At 34.1% G+C, this 27,736-nt stretch overlaps 2 protein-coding genes across 2 annotated transcripts; one reads left to right on the top strand and one right to left on the bottom strand.

Annotated features, from left to right (window-relative positions):
• Positions 1–6,181: 6,181 nt before the first annotated feature.
• LOC142530884 (zeta-carotene desaturase, chloroplastic/chromoplastic) lies at positions 6,182–12,561 on the top strand. Its single transcript, XM_075636782.1, has 14 exons — positions 6,182–6,470; positions 6,864–6,988; positions 7,207–7,341; positions 7,549–7,621; positions 7,763–7,836; positions 8,729–8,833; positions 9,357–9,601; positions 9,701–9,788; positions 10,427–10,469; positions 10,552–10,708; positions 10,808–10,936; positions 11,104–11,176; positions 11,709–11,873; positions 12,219–12,561. The coding sequence occupies exons 1-14, from the start codon at positions 6,314–6,316 to the stop codon at positions 12,384–12,386; spliced, it is 1,737 nt and encodes a 578-aa protein (XP_075492897.1). The 5' UTR covers positions 6,182–6,313; the 3' UTR covers positions 12,387–12,561.
• Positions 12,562–18,013: 5,452 nt separating this feature from the next.
• Positions 18,014–19,075, bottom strand: LOC142530597 (uncharacterized). Its single transcript, XM_075636421.1, has 2 exons — positions 18,551–19,075; positions 18,014–18,454 (listed from the first exon to the last, which is right to left on the bottom strand). Exons 1-2 carry the CDS (start codon positions 19,073–19,075, stop codon positions 18,014–18,016), a joined length of 966 nt encoding a protein of 321 aa, XP_075492536.1.
• Between the last annotated feature and the right edge of the window lie 8,661 nt (positions 19,076–27,736).

The following is a 27,736-nucleotide window of genomic DNA, read 5'->3' as shown; positions in this document are numbered from 1 at the left end:
TAAAATTCATTAATACCCGAAAAACAAAAAATAACGTGTATTTATTAATACTATTTAACAAAAATAAGGACATACATGTAAATTCACATAATTTACGTTATTCATGGATGTTAATTTACTTAAGTTAAAAATAAAAATTGGCACAAAAACTCATTTGAGGCTGTTTCACAGGTCAAATTTGTGAAACATGTCTCCTACCGACTCGAATCGTGAAAAACATTGTTTTTCACTCCGAAAACGGACCGGGTCAACATATCTCAGATATATATCCATGATACCAGCTCACAAAATACCTACTCAAAAATTAGAAAACTATAAAATTTTGAACAAAAGTGTATACTTCATTTTCATTTGATTTATTTTAAATTCATTAATTAATGAAAAAATCAAACAAAGATGACATCCAAAAATAATTAAGATAGAGTTCATAAATCAAAAACAAGAAGAGAAAAATCAAACAAAAAGAATTATTTTTTAAATAGGATATAATTCATTTTTAAAAAATAGAGCATAAATTTTATTATTCTTTTATTTATTTTAAATACTATTAAATATATAGTTTTTCTTAAAAATAGAGTATAAATTCTATTTCAAAAAATGTTGTTAAGTTTATTTTTTCAAATTATATTAGAATTCATTAATAGCTTAGAAAAACAAACAATAAAGCATGTATTTATTTTTATTATTTTAAATTTCATTATTTATATATTTAACGAAATAGAGTGTAAATTTCATTCCAAAAAATGAAAGCTAAATTTAAATTTCATTCCAAAAAATGGTTGATAAATTTCATTTTTCTTCAATTTATTTTAGAATTTATTAATTAATTGATGTAAAAAAAAAACAAATAAACAAACAAATAGATATGTATTAATTAATATTATTATTTACATTATTCATGGATGTTAATTTACTCAAGTTAAAAATAAATTAGCACAGAAACTCTTATGAGGCTGTTTCGTGAGCAATTTTGTGAAACATGTTTCATATCCAACCCGAATTATGAAAAACCATTGTTTTTCAATATGGCAATGACTGGATCAACCCGTATCAAGGATATATATCTATGAAACCGTCTCACAAAAGACTTACTAAAAAATTAGAGAAGTATAAAATTTTGACAAGTGTATAAACTTCATTTTTCTTTGATTTATTTTAAATGAATTAACATTAACTAATAAAAAATATCAACTCATCTTTGAGATATATTTACTTGATACCGTCTTACAAAAGACTGTTGGGTGTGCAATAATTGTCCCTGCTGGAAGAACGATCGAACCGTTGTGCTTGAGCTGCATTACGGTTTAAAAGATTTGAGTTGCACCATTAACACCAGCTATAGCTTTTGGTAAAGCAATAAGCACTCGGTCCTACAATTGGTATCAGAGCCAAGGTCATGGGTTCGATTCCCATTGATTGCAAGGAGTGCAATTATTGGGAGGGAGATTGTTGGGTGCAATAATTGTCCCTGCTGGAAGGGCGATCGAACCGTGGTACTTGAGCAGCTGTGCGGTTTAAAAGATTTGAGTTGCACCATTACCATCAGTTATAAATTTTGGTAAAGCGATAAGCACTCGGTCCTACAAAGACCTGCTAAAATATTGGAGAATTATAAAATTTTGAACAAAAACGTAAACTTCAATTTTATTCTAACAAAAAAAATGAGATAATATAGGACCGAGCGTTTGTCGCTTTACGAAAAGCTATAGCTAGTGGTAATGGTGCAACTCAAATCTTTTTAAACCGCACAGCAGCTCAAGCACCACGGTTCGATGGCTCTACCAAGCAAGGACAATTATTGCACCCAACAATCTTCCTCCCAATAATTGTACTTATTGCAATCAATGGGAATCGAACCCGTGACCTTAGCTATGATACCAATTGTAGGACCGAGCGCTCGCCATTTATCAAAAGCTATAGCTAGTGGTAATAGTGCAACTCAAATCTTTTTAAACCGCACAGCAGCTCAAGCACCATGTTTCGATGGCTCTACCAAGTAGGGACAATTATTGCACCCAACAGATAAATAGAACAAAAATAATTATTTTTAAAATAAGAAAATAGTTCGTTTTTTTTTAATGGAATGTAAATTTCATTATTGTTTTATTTATTTTAAATTTCATTAAAGATTAAAGATATAGTTTTTTTTTAAAAAAAATAAAACATAGAGTGTAAATTTCATTCCAATAAGTGGTGGTTTGATTTTATTTTTCTTCAATTTATTTTAAAATCCAATAATAGATGGGAAAAAACCAAAACATATATTTATTATTCCTATTATTTTAAATTTTATTAAAGATATATATTTTTTATAAAAAAATTTAGTGCAAATTTCATTCCAAAAATAGAAGATAAATTTAAATTTCATTCTAAAAAATGATAGTCAAATTTTTCATTCTAAAAAATGGCAGCTAAATTTCATTTTTTTCAATTTATTTTAGGATTCAAGAATAGCTAGGAAAAAAACAAACAAAAAACATATATTTATTATTGTTATCATTTTGAATTTCATTAAAGGTATAAATTTTTTTTAAAAATGGTGTGCAAATTTCATCACAAAATTTTATACATTATCATATAAGATTTTTTATGCATCTTAAGATCGATAAATTCACTAAAAATTTATTGATTTATATTTTAATTATGGTTACCACATAATTCTGGTTTCACCCCAGACTTTATGTATTCGTTTGCTTGAATTTATTGTTCCTCATTTGGCCAAGACTCATAACATGTCAAAAATGAAAGTGAATATCAATTTAAAGAGAGGATAATATTTATATATTGTAATAAATGTGTTTATCCCTCACGATACTGAAAAAATAAATTAAAAATAATATGTTGACAAACATATTTTCAGGAATCCAAAAACACAATTCAAATGTTTCAATTTTCAGTGATTACCAAAATATCTCAATAACAATAATTTGTGTACAAGATAGTAACATCACAATTTAAAAAAACAAATAAAAAACATATATTTATTATTGTTATCATTTCGAATTTAATTAAAGAGAGCAGAACTGACTCAGACCAAAACTGAAGTATCTCTTATCAGTTTATCAGTTTTTATCATTCGGTTTAAATAACATCACGTTGCAGCAAAGGGCTAAACTAATTTTTGGATAAGTTTTTATGTACCTCACTGACACATCCAAAATAGACATTCGTAGGGATGTAAAGAATGATGACCTGGACAAAAGACGCAGTGTTGGGTGCAATAATTGTCCCTGCTTGGTAGAATGATCGAACTGTGGTGCTTGAGCTGCTGTGTGGTTTAAAATATTTGAGTTGCACCATTACCATCAGCTATAGCTTTTGGTAAAGCGACAAGTGCTCGGTCCTAAAATTGGTATAAGAGCCAAGGTCGCGGGTTCGATTCCCATTGATTACAAGGAGTACAATTATTGGAAGGGAGATTGTTGAGTGCAATAATTGTCCCTACTTTGTAGAACGATCGAACCGTAGTGGTTGAGCTGCTGTGCGGTTTAAAAAATTTGAGTTGTACCATTACCACCAGTTATAGCTTTTGGTAAAGCGGCAAGCGCTCGGTCCTACACGCAACAACAACTACATTATTTGGAACTAATATTTTTTAAGTTTGTGACAGTTGTAGTTCAAAAACTATAAATAAAGATGCAGTTCAGTTGGCAAGCAGTTACCCAGTCACAAGGTTATTAGTTACGAAGTTACAACCAAGTTTCTAGCTTCAAGTTCAAGCAAAAACTGCTCATAAACTAAGACACTCTTTACAAAATATTGTATCTGATCATGGAAGATCATTAAGTGCTAGGAATTATTTGTAATTCATTGTATTCGAAAACAGTTCATATATTGTTTCTTCGTTCAATTGTGTAGACTAAGAGTTTCAGTTTTGACGGTGTTAAGTCCAAACTGAACTGGGTTTTTGCATATTGCTTGTAAAGATCAAACTCTTCTACTGTGAGCCTTCCTAAAAAGAAGTGGTGACATAGAAGCTTGAGTTACTTCCAATTTACCATTCAGTTTACATAATCTAGCCATTATTTGAAGTGTTCTGATATGTTAGTTTGGTTTCTTTCCGTACATATTTTGTTAGTCAACTAACATCCACAAAAGAGAATGTCTAATTCAGTTTCTAACCAGACTGAATTATTTTTGAACAAAGAAATTTTAGAAAGTGCTTATTCAACTCTCTTCTAAACATTTCAACCAATCATATTACTTCGACACATTCTTTTCAATTATATTTTGAATAGAAAATTATTGTGCAGTTTTTTCAATAATCTCTTCTTCAAAGTTCGGTAGAACTTATGCTCCACTTCCTTTCTCAAAATTTATTCTGGTCTTTGGCGGCATGTTTCTCAATGTGCGGGCCAAATTTTTTTGCACAAAATTTAGTAGATTGTGGGAGTGCTACGTGTAGTAAGTACACTGAATTTTGTAATACATACACCAAATTATGTAAAAATAGTGAAAATCTAACTTTTAAAAACAAAACGATAGTGAATTTTAATTTGATCGTTATTTATGATCTCTTAAGTTAATATGCACACACAAAAAATGAAAAAAAATGTTGAAAATTTAACAAATTCCTAAACACGATTTATATATATACCAAACCATTAGGAATTCTAAAAACATAAAAATTTCATTCGTCGTTGGTCATTCTCACTGACCAATCTCTGTTCAACATATGCCGAACCAATTTCACATTTCATATATTTTAACTTTAAATTAAATATTATGCTACATTGCACTTAATCCATCTATACTATTCAATTTATTGATTGATTTTGAATATTTAACATTCGTTCTAAAGTATTTTTTAAAGTTTGATTCTACTCTACAATGGTGTATTGTCTTCATTGCTGATCCAAAGAGCCACACTCATATAAAAAATAATATACGTGCCTCATTATGGATCATTGGATTGCCCCACTATCCGTTTACTTATTGTGAGATCTGTGAATGCTTCCACATCTTTTCCAAAACTACCATTCAAATTTAAAAAAAATTCAGCATCTTTAAGGGAAAAAATATAAAACAAAGATCGCAAAAATAGACAAAAAAAATAAAAAAATCTATCTTTAAAATCCTTATTTAATAAAGAATAGAAACACTAAATAAACTTGCAAAGTCTAATTTATTAACTATAAAAAAAACCATTATTCTAATTTTTTTTTAAAAAAACAAAAACTTGTGTGAGACGGGTCGTATTTTGTGAGTCGAATTTCTTATTTGGGTCATCCATGAAAAAATATTACTTTTTATACTAAAGAATAGTTTGGTAATAAGAGAGTGATTGATAAATAATACTCATTATCCCACGTTTGATACCTTTTTAGAAAGCCAATTATACATTTTTAGAAAGCCCATGATATTGATAAATAATTTTATACAGGGATAAAATATCTATTTTATGAGATTTGATAATTTTAATTTAATGATGAAAAACACCACAAATGACTTAATTACCCTCAATATATAAAAATCTAAAATATTTCATATATATCTCATTATTTCCAATAAAAACATATGATATTGTCCTATTTTTGCCATATATCAATAATTTAGTTTTTTTTTTTTTAAAAAAAAGAAACATCTAGGTCAATTTATCAAATTTGACGATTCATAATGGAAATTTTATCTAACTCCCACAATTTTATATTTTATATAATATACTTATAATAAGTGTACATTAATTTTAATTAATTCAGTAACTCTATCTAATACATAACTTGACATGAAATATATTTAGTGTTTTTTATGTTAAATAATATTAATAAACCTATATTTTTTATTCCAGGTTATGACATATTTAATTTTTTTACTTTCAAAATTATAATTGACTACAAGTTTTATGCTTTTGAATTTAAAAAAAAAATATTTTAAAATTCGAAGTATTGCATAAATCTGTCTTGTTTATATTTAATTTTTTTTATATTTAATTAGATTTGGACAATCTAATTTTGAAAATATTTAAAAAAATATTTATAAAATCTGAAAATAACTCAAACAACAACTTTGAAATTATAAAATTTATTATGATAATGTTAATTTTTTCATTACAATCTAATATATAAATTCATTCACTGTTATTAAAACCATACCAAATATTAAATATAATATCTTAAATCTTATTTAAATAAAATAATAATATTATGATTAGTGCTTGTTGGAATGCGATGAAATTGATAAAATTCCGGCCAAACAAACAAATTTGGCACGCTCAGCATCTCTTTGCTGCAGATACCCCCTCTTCACTATCTTCTTCTTCTTCTTCTCATGTCCTGATTCTACAATTTTCACAGCCGAAATTGGAGCTGCCTGCATGGCTGCTTCTGCTTCTCTTTGTTTCCCGGCCTACAGCAACCGAGGTGGGCTTGCGGGATTCAGCAGTGGCCGCCGTGTGTCGACTCAGATGACACCTCGGGGACTCACAGTTCGTTCGGATTTGGATTCGAATGTCTCTGACATGAGTGTCAATGGTAATTTTGCTAACAACTTCATTGATAGGCGTGGTTCCTGTCTTTCTTTTTTGTTGTTTTACCTGCGCATGTTTCTTGAGTTCTTGAGTTTTTAATCCGAAAGTCGGATGAACTTTTATTGATTGAATTGATTTAAGTTGCTTTATATTTCGAATTGTTACGTTCTGCGGCTTTGTCAGGGTGTTTACTAGGATTGTAACTGGGGGGCCAGGGAGACGGATTAAATGTATTTGTTGTTTTTTCCCATTTGAGTTTAGTGCCCCCTTCGCCCATGACTACTATGATAGTTCATCAGAGATCATTCAGTTTTCAAACTGAAAAGGGGCCTTTTTGTTTGGTTTGCTTGAAATCCGTTGTGGGTTTTTCAATATAAATGAATTATCTGCGTTGCAGCCCCAAAGGGTTTGTTTCCACCGGAACCAGAACACTATCGTGGACCCAAGCTGAAGGTGGCCATCATAGGAGCTGGGCTCGCAGGCATGTCCACGGCAGTCGAGCTTCTGGATCAAGGCCACGAGGTAACTAGTGCTTTTGTTTCTTGACATCCAGAGTATTATAACTATGATTTATTTACCAAATGATCGATGCATTGGTTCTCTCTTTCCTGAAATGGTGTTGATTGGCAGGTCTGAATTGTAAATTTATTTTCTTTATTCATCTATTTCTGGTGAGGATGAGTCCTTTTTATCGTTCAGCATGTGAAAATGTATGATGTTCATCGCTTTGGTGCTTGCAGGTTGATATCTATGAATCGAGGTCATTCATTGGTGGAAAAGTAGGTTCCTTTGTTGACAGGAAGGGAAACCACATTGAGATGGGGCTGCATGTTTTTTTTGGTTGCTATAATAATCTCTTTCGCTTGATGAAAAAGGTAGAAATTTTTTTATTAAAAATTTCAGATTATAATTTGTATATGTCAGCATCTAGAGAATATTTTCCTAATATCAGAATAGTTTAATAAGTCAATTTCTCTGTTTTTTCTCATGAATTGCTGAGATATGGCATGATACTTTATGAATTCGGCTGATTTTGGAATGTAAATTATGTCTAATTATTTTCTGCACTCTACCAAATCCAGGTGGGCGCTGATAAAAATCTCCTTGTGAAGGAACATTCTCACACTTTTGTTAACAAAGGGGGTGAAATTGGCGGTATGATGAATACTTGATTTGAAAGTTCTCTGAAGAATGTCTGCTAATTGCTTTTGGCATAACGCTTGAACAAAAATGTTGTTTGTGAAGAGTTGATTTAATCAACAGTGAATACCTATTGACATCTTTATTTAATTCCAGAACTTGATTTTCGTTTTCCGGTCGGAGCACCACTACATGGAATCCGTGCATTTCTGACAACAAATCAGCTCAAGGTACTTATAATTTTACTCTTTATTTACTTATGCATGCTGCTAAGTTATTATTTCTTTATTTTCGTTTGATGATGGATACAAGAACCAGAGCGATTCAACTTCTGTTTTGCCCTTCAAGCATGCTGATTTCATCAATGAAGTGATTTTTCGAACTGCAGTTTGATTATCTTGCAACCTGAGAAAGACTGAAAGAAAATGCAGTCCTCGGTCTTGGTCATAATGTTATACTTTCAGTGACTTGAATTAATTCTTTTTATTTGAATGGGCATTTTATTTCATTTTCATTTTGGATTATTCTTTTGTATTCATTGTTCAAGGCGAAAGCCTTTACTAGCTATAGCATGTTTTTTGGGTTTTATCACGACATAGTTATGAGTTACTTATTTTTGTTCAACTTTTTTCTGATTCACTTCGTCAACTTGTTTGAGCTTTTGAGATTGTGATGATGTTAACTTTCAATAAAATTATAAATTTGCATTAGCTAGTATGTGAATAAAGTATGGACCTTCCACCACCGCTGCAACTATTTGAAACCTTGGACAGGGATTTTGGAGAAAGCTAACATCCTCTCTTTTCATTGTCCGCAGTGAATCTATTTTTGCAGCGAAAAATTGAAATGCTGATTCTTGTGCTATGAAAGAATAAATTGCGGCTAAGTCCATAATCTCACCCCATTTTTTGTGTTCATAGAATCATAATCTTTGTAATAAATTTGTTTTTGACATTATAACATATTTTCAAGATTAATTTGTTATTTCGCGTGATGTAGAAGAAATAAAAGTTGAGCACTATCTCTCTATTATAGTTGTCTATTTTGATGTTTAAACCGGCTAAAAGATTAATACTTAAAAGAATTAGATTTTCTGAATGCATTCTACTTTGTTGTTTGCAGACTTATGATAAAGCAAGAAACGCTGTGGCTCTTGCTCTTAGTCCCGTTGTGAGGGCCCTTGTTGATCCCAATGGAGCAATGAATGACATACGTAACCTGGATAATGTTTGTGTTCTCTCTCATATTTTCTTTCTTCCGTTCCAGTTTATCACTGAATCTAAATTGGTAGCGGAGCCGAGTGGACAGATAAAATGTTTTGGAGATCATGGTACTTTTAGTACCACCTAAAAATGGAATGCCTTTACCTGTACTTGTAGCAAACCCCGTCTTTAAATACTCTTATTTCCATGATTACCTTTATTGAACAAATCTTATGAAATTTCTCCTAGATCCATTTCAAAGACGTCTTGTCAATTCAACCGGACCCACCTCCTTCTATCATGCTTTTTATCTCAATTCTCAACAATCAGCCCACTTCTAAGATTTATATCATGATTTGAGACTAACTAAAGTGACTTTAAGACCTTGAGCGGATTCTCTCTTAGAATAATGGGTTGCTCGTTGAGTATGAAAACACCTTGCAACCAGCTAAGTGTGCTAGTTTGTGATGTACTTTAATGAGGAAAATGACCTGTGCTTTATGTAAGATGTTTTCTTGTGTTAATAACATTTTCTGTATTTGCAACAGATAAGCTTCTCTGATTGGTTCTTGTCCAAAGGAGGGACACGCATGAGTATCCAGAGGATGTGGGATCCTGTTGCTTATGCTTTGGGTTTCATCGACTGTGATAATATTAGTGCTCGTTGTATGCTGACTATATTTTCCCTTTTTGCTACTAAGACTGAGGCTTCCCTACTACGCATGCTTAAAGGTTCCCCAGATGTTTATTTGAGTGGCCCCATCAAAAAGTATATCATGGACAAGGGAGGAAGGTATGACAAATTATGGGATGAACTGTACATGAAAATATGTTTATATTTCACTTGACATGGAGATTAATTTATATTTCTTTTTTATCTTTGCTAGCACAGGTTCCATCTAAGATGGGGGTGCAGGGAAGTTCTTTATGATAGATTGCCTGATGAAGGTGTCTATGTAACAGGCCTTGCCGTGTCTAAGGTACTTGTCCCAACTACTTTCTCTGTGACGATTCATGTCTTGCCGTGATGAAAATTGGCCGCAAGCTCAGCCTATTTGTTTACACAATATTTATATTTGGGGCTTGGTATCCTACATTTGTGATGTTAATGTCTTTGAAGGCTACGGATGTGTTCGTTCACCTTTAATATCAAAGCATTTTCCAACCACAGCCTCTTGCGTTGCTTCCTCATACAAAATTTTCCTCAGTGTCTATTCAGAGTCTTTTCTTTTGTCAAAATACATCAAGTTTGAGGGAGATTTTTGTTCACCGTTGATCACCCACCACTTGTACATTAGATAGAAATATGGCTTAATAATTGTCTTGTGAACGGAAAAGATAGAAATGAAGTGATTCATGGTTTAAATCTTTGTGGGTTTGTGGTGCATACGCCTAAGAAGTGTTTGAATTTTTTTCCACCTTTTAATTATAATATATTTGAAGTAAAAGATCATACTTTCATGCATTTGGAACTCTGAAATCAATATCTGGTTGTTGTAAGGAACTATTACTCGGTGATTCTATGTATATTTGTTTTCAAATTTATATTTGTTTGTTAATGTGATAATAGCAGACCAGCAGGCAGTCATGAGAACTAATGATGAGTGCTATTTTTCAGGCTACTCAAAAGAAAATTGTAAAAGCTGATGCTTATGTTGTAGGTTTGTGACTTAAAATTACCTGCACATTTTCTCCTTCCCTCCCAAATGATTGACTCAAAGTTCTGCATATATGTGATTGTAGCTTGTGATGTCCCTGGAATTAAAAGATTAGTTCCTCGGAATTGGAGGGAATGGGAATTCTTTGATAATATCTTTAAACTGGTTGGAGTGCCTGTCGTCACAGTTCAGCTTCGATATAATGGATGGGTTACAGAGTTGAGGGACTTGGAACGTGCAAGGTTAGCAGGCACTATCTTAGCATAGGGAGTTTTGCTCCAATCTTTTAACTCAGGCAACTCTGCTCGAGTATCGAATTACAGTCACTCTTTGATGGTCAGGCAACTAAGGCAAGCAGCAGGATTGGACAATCTCCTTTACACTCCAGATGCAGACTTCTCTTGCTTTGCAGACCTTGCACTCACATCTCCTGAAGATTATTATCTTGAGGGCCAAGGATCGTTGCTCCAGTGAGAAATTTTTTTCTTGTTTTCATTTGTTCTTTTTCACCTTTCGACCATTAAGGATACGTCGTTTAGTGAATGACCTTTCACTTACGAGGTGGAAAACAAGCATAAAATGCACGATTCCCTATTTTGTTTCTATCTGAACATTCTTGTTTTGTGGTCTTTCACAGATGTGTACTCACACCTGGGGATCCTTACATGCCCCTGCTAAATGATGAAATTATAAAAAGGGTTTCAAAGCAGGTTAGTTTGGCTTCTGCACACCTTGGCTCTTCAATAAAACTCTTGCGGTATAAATTGAAGCGACAATTTCAGCAACCAGAGATCTTGATTAAAGTTGATACGCACTAAAGAAATAGAAAAGGTCATCACTATCTGCCTAGAAAATAAAATAAGACCAGGAAGGTGATCTTAACATTCCTAGCATAAAACTCCTGATATTGAACCAATTGCGTGATAAATATATTCTCTGAGATCGTGTTAATCTGTATCTGGTGACAATCATTTACAATCTGTAGAAAAGGCTTGCGAAAAATCAGCTAGCAAATGAACTAGCTATAGTAGACACTTGTATCGTCGTAGAGAGGAGAACAAAAGGCAATGTATTGTTGGAAGGACATTGAGTGAACAAAAAGCAATGAAATTACTATTCGAAGCATCAGTTGCTAATGAATACATCCGATAAATCCATCTGGCAAAATTTTCATGCATGTCTTGTCCCATTGTTGTTGACTTTTTTATCTTGTTTTCATATTACTGACGATTCTGGTATCAGGTTTTGTCTCTTTTTCCATCTTCCCAAGGTCTCGAAGTCACGTGGTCATCAGTAGTCAAAATCGGACAGTCTTTATATCGTGAAGGACCCGGTAAAGATCCATTCAGGCCTGACCAGAAGACTCCAGTAAAAAACTTCTTCCTCGCTGGCTCCTTCACAAAACAGGTCTTACTTGCATTTGAGATGATCCCAAACTCTAGTGATTATGCTTTAATCTGAATGTACGAATTGACAGAATTATAGTGTGTTTGTGGCTGATAAGACGATAATTTGATTGATTAGCGCATACTCAATCCACACAACAGACACAATATAATTAATCATACTACATAAATCACTTATAATTATCTATTTTTTATCATTCATATTACACATTCACACATTTGATTATCTTATACTACGAATCAAATGGTGAGATGTTTTACTCCTACTATCATCCTTATCAATTTACCATATCTGAACCGTAGTGATTAGACTACTTAACTGGTTTCATTGCCTTTTCATTACCAGGATTACATAGACAGCATGGAAGGAGCCACCTTGTCTGGCAGACAAGCTTCTGCTTATATATGCGGTGCAGGGGAAGAGTTGACAGCATTACGAAAGGCTATTGCCGTCGTCGAAATGGAAAAGGCTGGAGCTGCTACTATTGCATCTGATGAGTTGACCCTTGCATAATTTTCATATGATATTGATTCATGCAAGTACGGAAAAAAGAACAGGAAAACTGATTTAAGTTCAGAGGAGCTAATACGAGGGATTATCATAATTGTAGTTGTTTTGTAATTCATGGTGTAAATTGATTCATTAGATGTTTACTTTCATTTAAATATAATATAATAAAGTTGTGAAAGGGCACATTTTTTTATTAAATGATAAATATGAACAAAAGGAGGAGCCAAAATCACCTTGTACCAAATACATGTTTGGAAAATTGGTCAAATTTTAATATTTATTCTTAAATTGCATATTTTATATTGTAATTATAGTTATTGGATTATAAAATGTGTCTTTATCTAAATTCTATATTAAATAGACTACTTTGACGTGAATCAATTTTCATTTTTGAGTTAAAAGATAAAATTATGTTACTGTATACAACTGTATACGCATGTATGAAGCACTTTCTCCAAATTTAATATATATTTTATTGCAATATTATATATTGAAAATTAACTTGACAAATTTTCATTTGATGTATTATTTATATCCACTTATAAAACTTGTCATTTGACATGAATTTGAATTGGGTAAGATTCTGCAGTAATCCCTTAAATAAAGGCCAACCAACGAAATATCAAGAAAGGTGAGGTTCTGTAATAAGAAAATCCCCACAAAGTAGTGATGCCAACCAATTGCTACACTTTGCAACTATAAAATATTCAACAAAACAACAGACTTCTCCAGGAAATTAAACTCCTAGACGAACGATAGTCCTTATCCAAATGGTTTAACAAAGGTGGTTGCTTGCTTTGTTGTTGTGCTGCTGGTCGTGGGGAGTGAGGTGAGCGCAGATTGCTTGGATGACAGCTACATCAGCCGCATCGGTTACGATTGGAGCACCTGTGTGTTCGAGTGCTACGTCAAATGTAAATGTAGGAAAATTTAGAAAAATAGACCTCCTCACAATCCCATTTTAAAAAATAGCCCTTGTTTGTCAAATTCCCAATTTACCCTTTTCTTAACTAATTTAAAACCATTATTTAAGTAATAAAAAATACTTAAACGCTTAAACAGAATATCTCATCCCCTTCCTTCAACAGCTCACGTTCCCTCCAACAGACGTGCCAGTTTTCTCAGTTTTTTTCTTAGACTGTCCTTTCTTCTCAAAAGCACAGAAGACGATGGATTGGGCGGATTGATTTCTCGATTGCGTGTGAATTCCTCAGTCATAAACCATATATTTGAATGGTAAACACTAGGTCAAACTCTCATTTTTGTTGCATAGTTGTGATCTTTTTGTGTTAGAAATCTTTTCAAAATTTATTATTATAATATCTTCCTCATTTATCCAAAAAAATATCATCACTTGAAAAAGAGAAAAATAGTTGAGCTACTGCTTGTCATTTTTGAAATGAATGTTTGCGTAAAATAATTTTAAACATCTATTGGGCTAGTGAGTTAAAGTTGGAATTGTTTGAGAATTGAAAATTCAAGTTTTATGGATTTGTTTTCCTACTTCTTTAGATAGTTGAGAATTTACAATGCTAAATTTACATATATGTTTTTCTACCTCACCATCATAATGCTTCAGAAAATGTTAGGAGCTAAATGTATCCATTAATGGTGATAGATAGAAGCTTGAACTTCGAAACACTTGATAGGTAATTGATGGTTATTCCGTTTTTTATTTTATTTGTTTATGGATGAATTGGAATCTTGTAGGAGATGAATTTCCTAACCTTTCAACTTCTTTTATATCAAATATTTCATTCCTCCATCAATTTTGAAGTTGATTTTAATTTTTTTTTTTTATCAAGATCTCTTGTCTTTGAAACTTGTTGATAGAAGAAAGAATATCAGAGATGGTTGCACAAAATATTTGGGAGAAAATTTAGGAAAATATACTCCATAAAAAGTCATTTACGAAAATAGTCCTCTCACTACAAATGTCATTCTTGCCCCTCTTTAAATTATTATTTTAAATAATAAAAAACCTAATATATCACTTAATCGGTAATCTCTATCACTTAATCGGTAATCTCCTCCTCAGCCCCTCTTCTCTTTCCATTCGTTCTCGACCATTTCATCTTCCTTCATCTTCCTCTGCTTTCATTTCTAGGAAGTAAAGAAACCCTTCTTCAGGCCCGCCAAAGATGACACCAAACCACTGCGGCTGCCTCCTTTGCCAGATTTTTTCAGGTCCAAATACCAGGTCCCATGATTTATAATCTTGCATGTTCTCTATCTTTCTGTGTTGGTTTGCCTCAGTTAATTTTCTTTATTCTGCTGCAATCATAACCACAGGCAGCCGCACAAAAAGGTACTTGTACGCATTGTATTGCATAAATATCTCGTTTGTTCTGTTGTGATATTTTTTATCTCACAAATGTTTGATTTGTTAGGATATTGTACAAGATTGTAGAAAAAGATATATTTAAATAAATTAGGCATATGCTTTAGTTGTATATTATTTTATAATTATGAGGCAAGCATTATTTATTTTTCGGTGTTGATTGAGAATTTTTAGGAAGTGAGGTAGCAAAGAAAGCCTGTTGCATTGAAATTGAATGATGTTCTTTCTGTTTTTCGATGATTCGATTATTTAGGTGGCGATTTTTCTTAATAGTGAGTGGTTTTGAGTTAGTAAGAAAAAAATATTTCATAACACGTTTGATGGGTTGCTGAGGTGATTGAGTTCATAAATTTCCCAATTTGAACTTGACAGCTCCAGAAAAGAAGAAATAAGAGAGAATGGATACTATAAGAGAGAATGAACTTGATACAGTATCAATAGCAATTCATATTAGTTAAATTCTTATTTTTTTGGAATTATGATTTGACGATATGTACTAGTATCTAAAACACATGCATTACATATGTAGATGCTCGGAAGAGTACGAAATCTCAATTTTGTTGCTCTCCATATGTACAGCTACCCGAGACACCTGCTTTGGCAGCACTTGGTTATACCGGTCCTTACATGGTTCATTTGAACCGGTGCAATATGTTTCCATTAAGAAAGTATTGCCAACTGTTACTAAAAGATTGAATGATCTATTTAAAGCAGATGTGCTTGGATCATATTACAAGTCGTGGTTTACGGACCTTCTCAATCCGAGGCACTGGCTCGATCAAAGCGTGAGTAGGATTTTGTGTTCTATTTATGTTCTAATCATAATATTATATATATAACATGCTTCCAACATGTGCAGCACATACAAGAGAGCATGTACGGTCTATTTGTGTTGCAGAAGACATACCCACCATGGGCAAATGCATCTTTCATATTGATTCCATTAAATTTGCCTATACATTGGGTAGCAGTTGTAGTGAACGTGAAAGATGGAATCATTACTATGTATGATTGCAATCATAGTTGCTACACAGATGCTGAAATGAATGTTTATATTAAGCCGGTAGAAGATGTAGTTCAACATCTTCTACATTATTGCAAGGTCAAGATTCCAGACATTTAGACAGTAGCACGGCCCAAAGATTTTCCGCAAAATGCCAGCAGGTATGTTTTTGAATTTTTTGATTTTTTTAAAAAAGAATACACGATCTACTATATAATTTGATCTCGATATATTTTTATGAGTTTAAAATAATTTATTTTACAGTTCTGATTGCGATGCATGGATGATCAAGACAGTTGAGGTGGAGTTGTCTCAGCAGTCTCCATATTCATTGAATGATCAGATTGTGAATTCATATAGAAAATATTTAGCAACATCTATATGGTATGGTGAATGGATTTTATAAAGTTGCAATGATTTTGTATGGTGTGAGTCTCTCGGATTTATGTTGATGTGATGGTCTCTCAAATGTAATAGATTTGAAATGGGTTTGTCGAAGTGATGTATGGTTGAATGATGTTTTTTATGAATGATTTTGTGGGTGTGTTGGATTTTGTGGGTGTTGGACAGACTGAAATGCATGTTGCACCAACTGAAATAATTTATTAACCGACTGATAAAACCCATTGAACCAACTGAAATATTTTATTAATCGACTGAAACATATGAATTAACCAACTGATAAAACCCACTGAACCAACTGAAATATTTTTTTAACTGACTGAAACATATGCAATAACCGACCGATTAAACCCATTGAACTTACTGAAATATCATCTTTTTTTTTTTTTGGGAAAATTGAACATACACGGACCCTGGGTAAGGGTCCGTGCCATTACGGCTGCCAAAAATTAAATACACGGACCCCGGGTAAGGAAAGTTGTAGTATTATATCTTAGCTATCTAATGGAAGAAACCTCGTATCATTGGAATCAATATCCAAATATTTATGCTAAAACCCGTAACTACCGCCACAATTCGAACCAACCAAACAAACAAATACTTCAACAAACTTTCATTCCATGTTCTCATAACCATAATCATGCTTTTAAACATCATTAACATAACATAACACACATACAAGCCATTTGAAATATTCGGGGTGTTACAGTCTTCCCTACTTATAAAAATTTCGTCCTCGAAATTTCAACTGAAATATATTCATTAACTGACTGATTAAACACATTGAACCAACTGAAATCTTTTAACAACCGACTGAAACATATGCTTTGACCGACTGGTTAAACACATTTAGTAACTATACTCTATATATGATTGATTTGTTATGATCAATCGATGAGAATGTCATTTCAACTTTATAAATCATCTGACTCTCTGATAGACCATTAGAGTTATCTGGTATTTAATAACTATACTCTACATGTGATTGATTTAGTAACTATACTCGATCATACAGCTTTGATGGTGATTGAAGACGGAGTATTAAGTATATTCAAGCGATTAGATGAGTTCAAGAATCCAAATGTCCAAATATATTTTTTAACAAACTAAAATATATTAATTAACTGACTAATTAAACATATTGAACCAACTGAAATCTTTTAATAACTGACAGAAACATATGCTTTGACCGACTGATTAAAAACCTAAACCAACTAAAGTTTCATTAACCGACTAAAATATGACATTTAGTAACTATACTCTATATATGATTGATTTTTTATGACCAATTGATGAGAATGTCATTTCAACTTTATAAATCATCTGACTCTCTGATAGACCGTTAGAGTTATCTGATATTTAATAACTATACTCTATATGTGATTGATTTAGTAACTATACTCGATCGTAAAGCTTTGATGGTGATTGAAGACGGAGTATTAAGTATGTTCAAATATAACATCGTAAAAAAAAATTGAACAACTCGCCTACACATCAGTCTGTCTCTTAGGCATTTTTTCGGCAATGGCCAGATTCATGACATACACCACATTTTTTAGTTCGCTTCCGACCAAACTCCCTAATAGAAAGAATTCTTTCATTTTGTGCTCTACCACGTTTCCTCTTGACATCCGGGGGAAGTACATTGTATTTAAAATGATCTGAAATGTTCCATTCATTTGCAATGGGCACCGGATATATGGTATCGGCATAAGCGAGGGCCCATATTTGTGATGAGTAATAGGGCGAGCAAAAGTCATACAAATCTAATTTTGCCCCATAAATTGCTACAATTGCATGAGCGCATGGAATTTTATCAATTTTAAACACTCGACAATTACAAGATCTATCAGATAAATTAACAACTTCATCCTTCCCATCACCTTATACTTGATACTCAAATGCATTGAGTTGAGATGCTTTTAACCGTTGTGACAATGTAAAATTAGCTCTCAAGATAGCCTCTGTCGATGGAGTAAGTGTCGTCGTAGCTGAACCTGCTGCATTTCGATGCTTGTTGAACAACTTTGAAGTTAATTTATGAATTGCATCCAACAATGCTACAATAGGCATCTCTCTTTCAGTCTTAAGTTTTGCATTTATTGACTCTACCCCATTTGTCGTCATTATATTGTATCTAGCACCAGGGGAATAAGCTCTAGACCATTTTTCAGGAGATGAATGTATTTCAAAATACGATGCAATGTTGGGATATCTCTCTTTCGAGCATCCATACAACTCATCAAAGTCAGACACTTTGTATGCATATGCTGTTTTCATAAACAAATCAATCCCACCTTTTCCGCCAGACACTCTTTTAAGGTTCTGTAAAAGATGTCACGAGCAATGTACATGTGATGCATGCTCATATACAGTACGAACAACATTAATAATAGATATATGTCTGTCAAAAATGATTACCAAGTTATGATCATCATTAATAAACTCCTTCAACTTCTGCAAAAACCAAGTCCATGAATCATCATTCTCAGAGTCAACAATGGCCCATGCTATAGGAAATTGATGAAAGTCACCATCTTGGGCTGTAGCAACAAGTGAACAACCTCTATATTTGCATTTTAAAAATGTTCCATCGACAGATATAACTTTTCTCATTCTACGAAATCCATCAATGCATGTCCTGTATGCTAGAAACATATATTTAAATCTACTTGTTGAATCTGTCACCAAATCAGTTTTCGAGCCTCTGTTCACTTGTTCAATCATGTACAAATATGAAGGAATAATTCGATAACTTTCTTCAGAACTGCCAAGTAACTTATCCAAAGCAAGTTGTCTTCCCCTCCATGCTTTGAAGTAACTAATTTCAACACCTTTATTTTGCATCATTGTAATTATGGTTTTTGGTTCAGGCAAACTGAGTTGTCCTTTAAAATTTTCAACCAAAATCTTTGCTACAAAGTCTGATGTTGCTTGTTGATGCATTTTCCTCCGATATGAAAGGTCACAAGTATGTGTGTTATGATAAACACGTATAGAGAATCGTGATGAATTCTCTATTTGTGATGCACGTATTTTCCAACTGCAACTCGGTGTAACACATCTAACATCTTGGATTTTCGAACATCTATTTCAAAGGACACATTTAAACAAATCTTAAACAATTCTGTTTGAAATTCAACTTTACTCTCAAACTCTTGACCGACAAAAAAATTAGACAAATCATTAAAAGAATAAGTCACATTCCCTTCAGCATCTCCTACTGTGGCTAATAATGTAGAATCTTTCACATCTTGTTCAGGAAAAGAAAATTCAGCTTGTGTATTATGTGTTGTACACAATGTAAGCTCTTCAACGTGATTCTCTTCAACATGATTCTCTTCATTCTTAACAAATTCATTCTCAACAATTTCTGTTACCACATTATCAATACTTGTTATTTCATCCACCCCATTCTCATACTCATTCATTTCATTGTCTAAGTCATTCTCAAAAAATACTCCATCAAAATATTCATCATATGTTCTCTCATTACCACTATATACTTCAGTTTCACAATTGTCAACCATCTCATCATTATGATCTCTACAAACTTCAAGATCTTTAGCATTGTCAGTTTTTTCATAACTTGTTTCAAAGCCACTTGTTTTGATAATTTCAACATGAAGCAAATGTCTAACATTTGAAACGCCAAAAGACAGATAGGTTTTCAATGCTCTTGAGTTTTTTTATATATATATTGGCCTTGGATTACATGCCTCAAATTTCGGCAGGTAACTTAGCTTCAATACCATATCATGTCTATCCAAATGAAGTGTCTCAAAAATTGCATCTTCAACATCTTCAATACTTACATTACTATCATCAATAGATATAGCATGCCATCCCGAATTACTTCCATAACACCATTAATATTTATGTTCACCGTCAACCTTCCATTCACCATCAAAATTAATTAAGATTTGAATCATATCGCTGTCCACACAATCTGAAAAAAAGTATAAATAATGGATGTAAGGGAGTTGGAAATATATAACTATAACCGACTAATTGAATGATATTGACCGACTGCAATGTATAACTTAACCTACGGAAATAAATGTTTCAACCTACTGAATATGAACCGACTGACTGAATGATATTAAGCGACTGTGATATATGATTTAACCGACCGACTGACTGTAATATATGATTTAACCGACCGACTGAATGCTATTAACCGACTGAAATATATAATTTAACCGACTGAAATAACAAACTGAATGAGAAATCAAATTACTTGAGTGGCTGATAATCCACACACATGAAAACATAAATGGCCAAATAAAATACCTTATACTGATGTTCCAATGATCCTATGAAAACACGTATTGCATGAGAATGAAAATGTCATTAATCTTTGATTCTAATTTATATTTTTTGGAGAAGAGAAAATGAAGAGGTTAAAAAAGTTAGAAATGAAATGAAGATGGAGAATGATAAAAATGGGAGAAAAATGGGCAAGAAGCGACGGAAGGAAGAAATGAAGAGAAGAGAGGAAGAGAGATATGAGAACCTTACGTTGATTTGGGTGGTGTTTCTCAATTGACCGACGAACCCTATTAATTAATATTTAGATTAACTATTAATTAATATTTTGATTAACTTTTAACTAAAGTAAGGCCTATTGACAAAAAAAAAAAAACTATATGAGTTCTTTGACCTTAAAATTTTGTTGTGGGGGAGGCCACATTTGCAAATGCCCCAATGAATGTATGCATCCATTTCTCCATATTTATGTTTTAGTCCTAATCTTTGCCCATATATAGACTTGGTGTTTCATGAATCTTGAACGTCAACTATAAAAAAAAACTTGCAACGACGGTTTTAACAATGGTGTTGACTTTCATCACTACATCGGTTGTCGTTGACCATTAAAAAATGTCGTTAATTATAGTGACGAGACACTGTCGCTAAATATTTGGAAAAATTTTACACAATCCGTCGCAAAATTATTTATTTTAAACAATTTTTTAATGAAATTATAATATTTAAAATTTTATTAATCAATAAATTTTTACTTTTTATATTTAAAATTTTATGTATCAAATTGTTTTTTTATAAATGTTTTTATAATGTATTTGAATATTTATCAAACATAATAAATTAAATTAAAATTGATCCAAAGAAGAACATTAAACTAATATACATCCAACTGAATCTGAATGATATTATATATAAAAAATCAAATTCGACTGATATTTAACCTAAAAGGTGCAATAAATATCATCAACAAATATAATAAAATCATACGGTGTCTCGGTCCCGTCATCGTCGTCATCGTCGTGGTCGTCGCCATCACCATCCTCGTGTCCATCATCATCGTCATCCAAGTCATGTGATGATCCGATATACTCTCTGAGTAACCACGTCCATGTAAGGATCTACGCTCGTGTGATGGTCTGGTGACAAAGCGGCCACTGTGGCGGTCGCGGTGAAAGGAGCTGCGTGGGCGAAAGACACTGTTGTATGGCTGCAAGGGTGGCTGCATAGATGCTCCTTGAGACATGCTAGTGACCAGTAGACGTACTTGCCCTTCCAAAGAGGACATTCGAGTCCTTAACAACTCCTCTTTTTGGACTCCTGGAACTCTATCTCTAGTACATCAGACCGTGCATTTGTTGCTGCTAAATCCTCTCTCAATTTTCGAGTCTCCTCAGTCATAGCTGCCATAGAACCCCTAGCTACTAGAACCTCCACGTTGACGTAGAGTCATCTCCTCCTGATAAATAGTGGAAGTCATGGAACCACAATCATACATCCTCCCTCTTTTTGGGCTCACCTATCACCGACTTGAACACTGTTGACCTCATGCGCACTAGGAGCTTCCGTAATCGTCTCATCCTTGTATGGCATCAACGACTCAGCTATATATGTCTCCATAGCTTTCTGCGAGGAAGAATATAATTTATATTACTTCTTTGAATTATAATTATCTTTAAGAATTATTACATAAAATTTCTTCAATAAATTTTGAAAATGAAACTTACATTCACACGTCATGATCGCTCGTCAATGAACGTCCCATCTGAATGCCTATATGTGTGGACGTACAACTCCCATTATGTAGGGTCTCGCCCATGCTGTTGACGCTATATTAATAATAGTATCACTTACCGTAATAAGTATGATTATACGATATACGTCCGATATATAACGTTGAAAATAAACAAGTTATTTACCAGAGTATCTCCATGTTCAGCATATGGCTTCGATCCTGCAATATGCTTGGTTGTGCCTGTCCTTGGGCCTCCAGGATCGCTGTTTCTGTTGTCCTTGTTCTTTGAAGCCTCTATCTTCCAATTTTCATGTTCCCAAACAACATTCCAACTCGCCCATTGTTCCTCGCTCACTGTCTGAGGATACCGACCAGAATTTCTCCACGTGTGTATGTTGTGGCGATAAAGATTACCACACTGCCTAAACCATAGATTTTTGATCAACTCGTCATTTTCTTCGGCCCACTTATAATTTTCTGCAAATTTTGAAGTAGCATTTATAATTAATTTAAATTAAAATTAACAAAAATTAAAAATTTAAAAATAACAAAGCAAAGTTTCAATATTATAGTATTTACGACGAACTCATCCCAGTACTACTACCTCTGCTCAGGTGTGACATACTTCTACGAATGCCCACTAAGGCAGGTATGTTACAATTAATTGAATTAAGTCTTATAATAAAGTAACAAACTCCAACATATATACTAACATAATACTGTTTATTTTAATAAATTATTTAATATAATAAAAACTTACACATCATCATGTACCGATAAAGCTATATGGTTATCCACATGGAAGCTACCCGGCTGCTGTGAAGCCATACGTACTATATACCTATAAATGGAAAGTAAACAAACTATGTCATGCCCCGTGTCCAAAGCGTCGGTGACATTCGACATTGTTTAACAATTACTTGAAAACAATTAAGCCTCGTATCAAAAACAAACCAGTCTTTTTCATAAAACAATATTGTCTTTACAATGACAATGAAATGAAATTTACATCAGAGTTTCATAAGCGGAAACGAAAGAAAAGTAAAAATCTTGAGTCTTGATCTCGATCATCGATTCACCAACCCCAGAGAGCTTCTTGCTCCTCCTCATTTATTTGCTCTTCGTTTTTTTCTGAAATTTGTAAGGGGGTGAGTGTTTTGGGAAACACTCAACAAGTGGGGGTCGATCGATTTCCAATGATACATATAGAGCTTAGTCTTTAAAGCATTTATTTAGCAATCTTTCAAATCGTATTATTCTTACTTATCATAATAGAAACTGAATCGACTATGAGACAGAAGTTATCAGATGATTCATAGCAATTCGGAAACAAATCAGATCATTCAGAACAATTCACAAACAGACACAACACTGTTATTCATCTCATTTCCACGGTCAATTTGTCCCCAATATGTTAGTCCTCTAAGGGGTGAGGCCAGAACACAAGTTTATACCCACTGATGGGGGCCAGACAGAACATGGTTATATACCCACCAATGGGGGCCAGACAGAATCACAATTCTCGTCCATTTCAAATCAATTCGTAACAGTGCAACACAAAAATTTAGATTTCCAGACAGAACTTATCAGAATTTCAGACGGATACACCGGAATCGAGGAAATTCGAAGAACAGAAGAAAACATATAATCGATCGAAATTTTAAACAGAGCAGACTGACTTTTTCGAAAAAATGGGACACACATACCAGCATGTCATTTTATTTATATGCAAGATTTAAAAATACAAACAAACATACATATCAAAAACCCACTTACAGTGTTTTGGAGGCACGGTACGAATATGCAGATTCTTGAACGAAGTTTTTCTCTCGAAAGTTGAACAGCACTTCGACGTAACTTTACCAAATGATGTCTTCAATCCAGCAGCACTCCGACGCAGAATTTTAGCATTCGACAGCACGAAGCTTCTCCTTGCCTTGGCCAATTTTTTTTGGAACGATTTTGTGGGGGGAAAGGAACCGATTTTCTTGCTGAATTTTTGAGTGTATTTTCTTTCATCCATGTGGTAGTATTTATAGAGGAATTTGAGACCCTTTCACTAGCCTTGGCCGAAATCTTGGGCTCCAAGGAAGCCATAATTGTGGTCAAAGCATCTCAAGCACCAAAGGTCACTTCCTGCACCATTAATGTGTCCTAGCCCCTTAGCTCCTCCCTTATCTCCTTCATTGGTTAACTCAAAGGTTATTTCTTGCACAATTAACTTGTCCAATCCCTTAGCTCCTCCTTTAGCTCCCTCTTTGGTCCTTTTAGGACAAGCATGGTTGAGCTTCTTTGAGCTGAGAGATCGAGTCCTTGAGCTGGGGTTTTACTCCTCCAGTGATAATTCTTCAGTGGATGCGGTTACTTGCAGCTTGGCCTCCCGTTGAGCTATTCCCCGAGCTTTGAAACTACTTCCTTGAGTTAAATTTGTTGAAAATCTAAGTTAATATTCGAGTTTTATAGTTAGAATGAAAGTTGTTGAGCTTAGACTAAGCTAAATTTCAAGTTTGTATTTCTTACATGATTCGATTCGGATCAAAATTCTCGGGTTCTCACATCCGTCCCTCCTTATTGAAAGTTTCGTCCTCGAAACTTGGATCAGCTCGAGCTTTTAAATAGATGAGGCTATTGCGTGCGTATCTTCTCTTCTAATTCTCAAGTGGCCTCTTTTTCGATATGATTTGACCACTGTACTTTGACATATGGGATTGTCCGATGTCTCAATACTTGATCTTTTGTGTCCACTATTTAAAGGGACCTCTTCATATTTGAGTTCTTCATTCAGATGTCATTCAATCATCAGTGGTGCCACTTTGAGTACATGACTCGGGTCTGGGACATATTTCCTCAATTGTGAGATATAGAAAACATTATGTATTCTGGACATATCAGGTGGTAAAGCCAGTCGGTAGGCTAGAGTTCCCACTTTTTCCAGTATGTCGAACGGTCCCACATACCTTGGGTTTAACTTTCCGGATTTACTGAACCGAACCACCCCTTTCATTGGTAAGACCTTGACATAAGCCTTTTCGCCGATTTCTAATTCCAACGGTCTTCTTTTCAAATCGGCCCAGCTCTTTTGTCTATCTTGGGCCACCTTGAGTCTTTCTTTGATTAAAGCGACCTTGTCAATGGTTATTTGAACAAGCTCTGGTCTAGTGACAGCTTATTCTCCGACTTCATTCCAGTATTGAGGCGACCTACACTTCCGATCATACAATGCCTCATACGGAGCCATTGCAATGTTGTTGTGATAGCTGTTGTTATAGGCGAATTCTATCAGGGATAACTGTTCACTCCAGTTTCCAGGAAAATCCAGAGTACATGCCCTCAGCATGTCCTCGAGGGTTTGAATTGTCCTCTCGGTTTGGCCATCAGTTTGTGGATGATAGGCCGTGCTAAGAGTTACTTTGGTTCCCATGGCTTTTTGAAAACTCTTCCAAAATCGAGATACATACCTTGGATCTCTGTCAGATAATATACTTGCCGGAACCCCGTGTAGTCTCACTATGTTGTCCATATACAAGGTTAGCTAGTTTATCCAGGTTGTAATTCATCCGCACCGGCAGGAAGTGTGCAGACTTGGTCAATCTGTCAACGATTACCCAGATCGCATCGTGACCTTGCTTTGATCTTGGTAGTCCTACCACAAAGTCCATGGATATGTTATCCCACTTCGACTCTGGTATTTCCAATGGTTTTAGAAGTCCTACAGGCCGTTGATGTTCCGCCTTGACTTGTTGACAGGTTAAGCACTTGGAAAGAAAGACAGCCACATCTCTCTTCATCCCATTCCACCAGTAATTATTCTTCAAATCCCGATACATTTTGGTGCTTCCCGGATGGACTGAAAACTTTGATTTATGTGCTTCGGTCATTACTTCTTCACGAATCCCATCGATGTCTGGCACATACAACCATCCTTTCATCCAAATAATACCATTTTAATAAATCTGAAATTCTGGGATCTTTCCTTCTTGGATTTGTTCCTTAATTTTAAGGATGGATGAGTCTTGACTCTGTTTCGATTTGATGGTTTCTCGAAGTCCTGTTGCGCTGATAGTGAAGATAAGCTTACTTTTTCAAAATTTCTTCGGCTCAATGCATCTGCTACCTTATTCGCTTTACCCGGATGATAATTGATTACCAAATCATAATCCTTTAGAAGTTCTATTCACCTTCTTTGCCTCATGCTTAATTCTTTTTGTGTGAAAATGTACTTGAGGCTCTGGTGGTCAGTAAACACTTCACATTTCACTCCATAAAGGTAGTGCCTCCAGATTTTTAGCGCAAACACAACCGCCGCTAACTCAAGGTCATGAATTGGGTAATTCTGCTCATACGGTTTTAATTTCCGTGAAGCTTAAGCAATTACTTGACCTTCTTGCATAAGCACACACCCTAAGCCTCCTATTGAAGCGTCACTATATATAGTGAAGTTTTTGCCATCTTCGGGAAGAATTAGTACTGGTGTAGATGAGAGTTTTGTCTTCAGAGTTTCGAAACTTCTCTCACATGCTTCATTCCAAATAAATTTTGAATTCTTCTGAGTGAGTTTGGTGAGAGGAATGGCTATCGAAGAAAATCCTTCCACAAATTTCCTATAGTAGCCAGCTAAACCCTAAAACTTATTACTTCAGTCAATGTTCTTGGTTGTGGCCAATCCTTGATTGCCTCCACTTTATTAGGGTCTGCTGACACCCCTAATTCAGAAATTATATGACCTAGGAACGCTACATTTTTTAACCAAAATTCACACTTCTTGAATTTGGCATATAGTTTCTTTTCTCGCAGTGTTTGCAAAGTGAGACGCAGATGTTCTCTGTGTTCTTCCTGACTTGGTGAGTACACAAGGATGTCATCTATGAAAACAACCACAAACTTGTCGAGATATGGTTTGAATGCACGATTCATAAGGACCATGAATGCTGCAGGAGCATTTGTTAGACAAAAAGGCATTACTGTGAATTCGTAATGTCCATATCTTGTCCTAAACGCGGTTTTAGGTATATCATCTGCTTTGTGCTTCAACTGATGATAACCAGATCTTAAATCGAGTTTTGAGAAAACATTGGCTCCTTTTAGCTGATTGAAAAGATCATCTATTCTCGGGAGTGGGTACCTATTCTTTATGGTGATCTTATTTAACTCCCGGTAATCAATGCTTAGCCTCATGCTTCCGTTCTTTTTCTTTACGAATAGTACTGGGGGCTCCCCACGGGGATACACTAGGGCGGATCTGCTTCTTGCCTAGTAATTCATGTAGTTGCTCCTTTAACTCCTTTAGTTCTTCTGGAGCCATTCTGTATGGTGCTTTTGAAATTGGTGCAAGCACCAGGGACCAAATTGATTTCAAATTCTACTTCCCTATCGGGTATCTCACTCGGTAATTCCTCGGGGAAGACATCTGGAAACTCTTGAAAATTTTGAATAACTTCCAACTTTGGGACTTTTTCTTCTTTGATCTCATTGATTACTGCCAGATAAATTTCTTCTCCACCTTTTATGGCCTTCCAGGCTTGTGAGGCAGATAACAGAGATTTTCGTTCTTTGGATTTCCCGTGATATATGAATTCCTCTTTAGTCGGAGTCTGAAGTCTAATATCTTT

The sequence above is a fragment of the Primulina tabacum genome, chromosome 17, assembly GCF_025594145.1.
Source record: "Primulina tabacum isolate GXHZ01 chromosome 17, ASM2559414v2, whole genome shotgun sequence".
Lineage (NCBI taxonomy): Eukaryota > Viridiplantae > Streptophyta > Magnoliopsida > Lamiales > Gesneriaceae > Primulina > Primulina tabacum.
The sequence above is the reverse complement of the archived record's forward strand: the minus strand, read 5'-3'. Positions and strand labels throughout refer to the sequence as shown.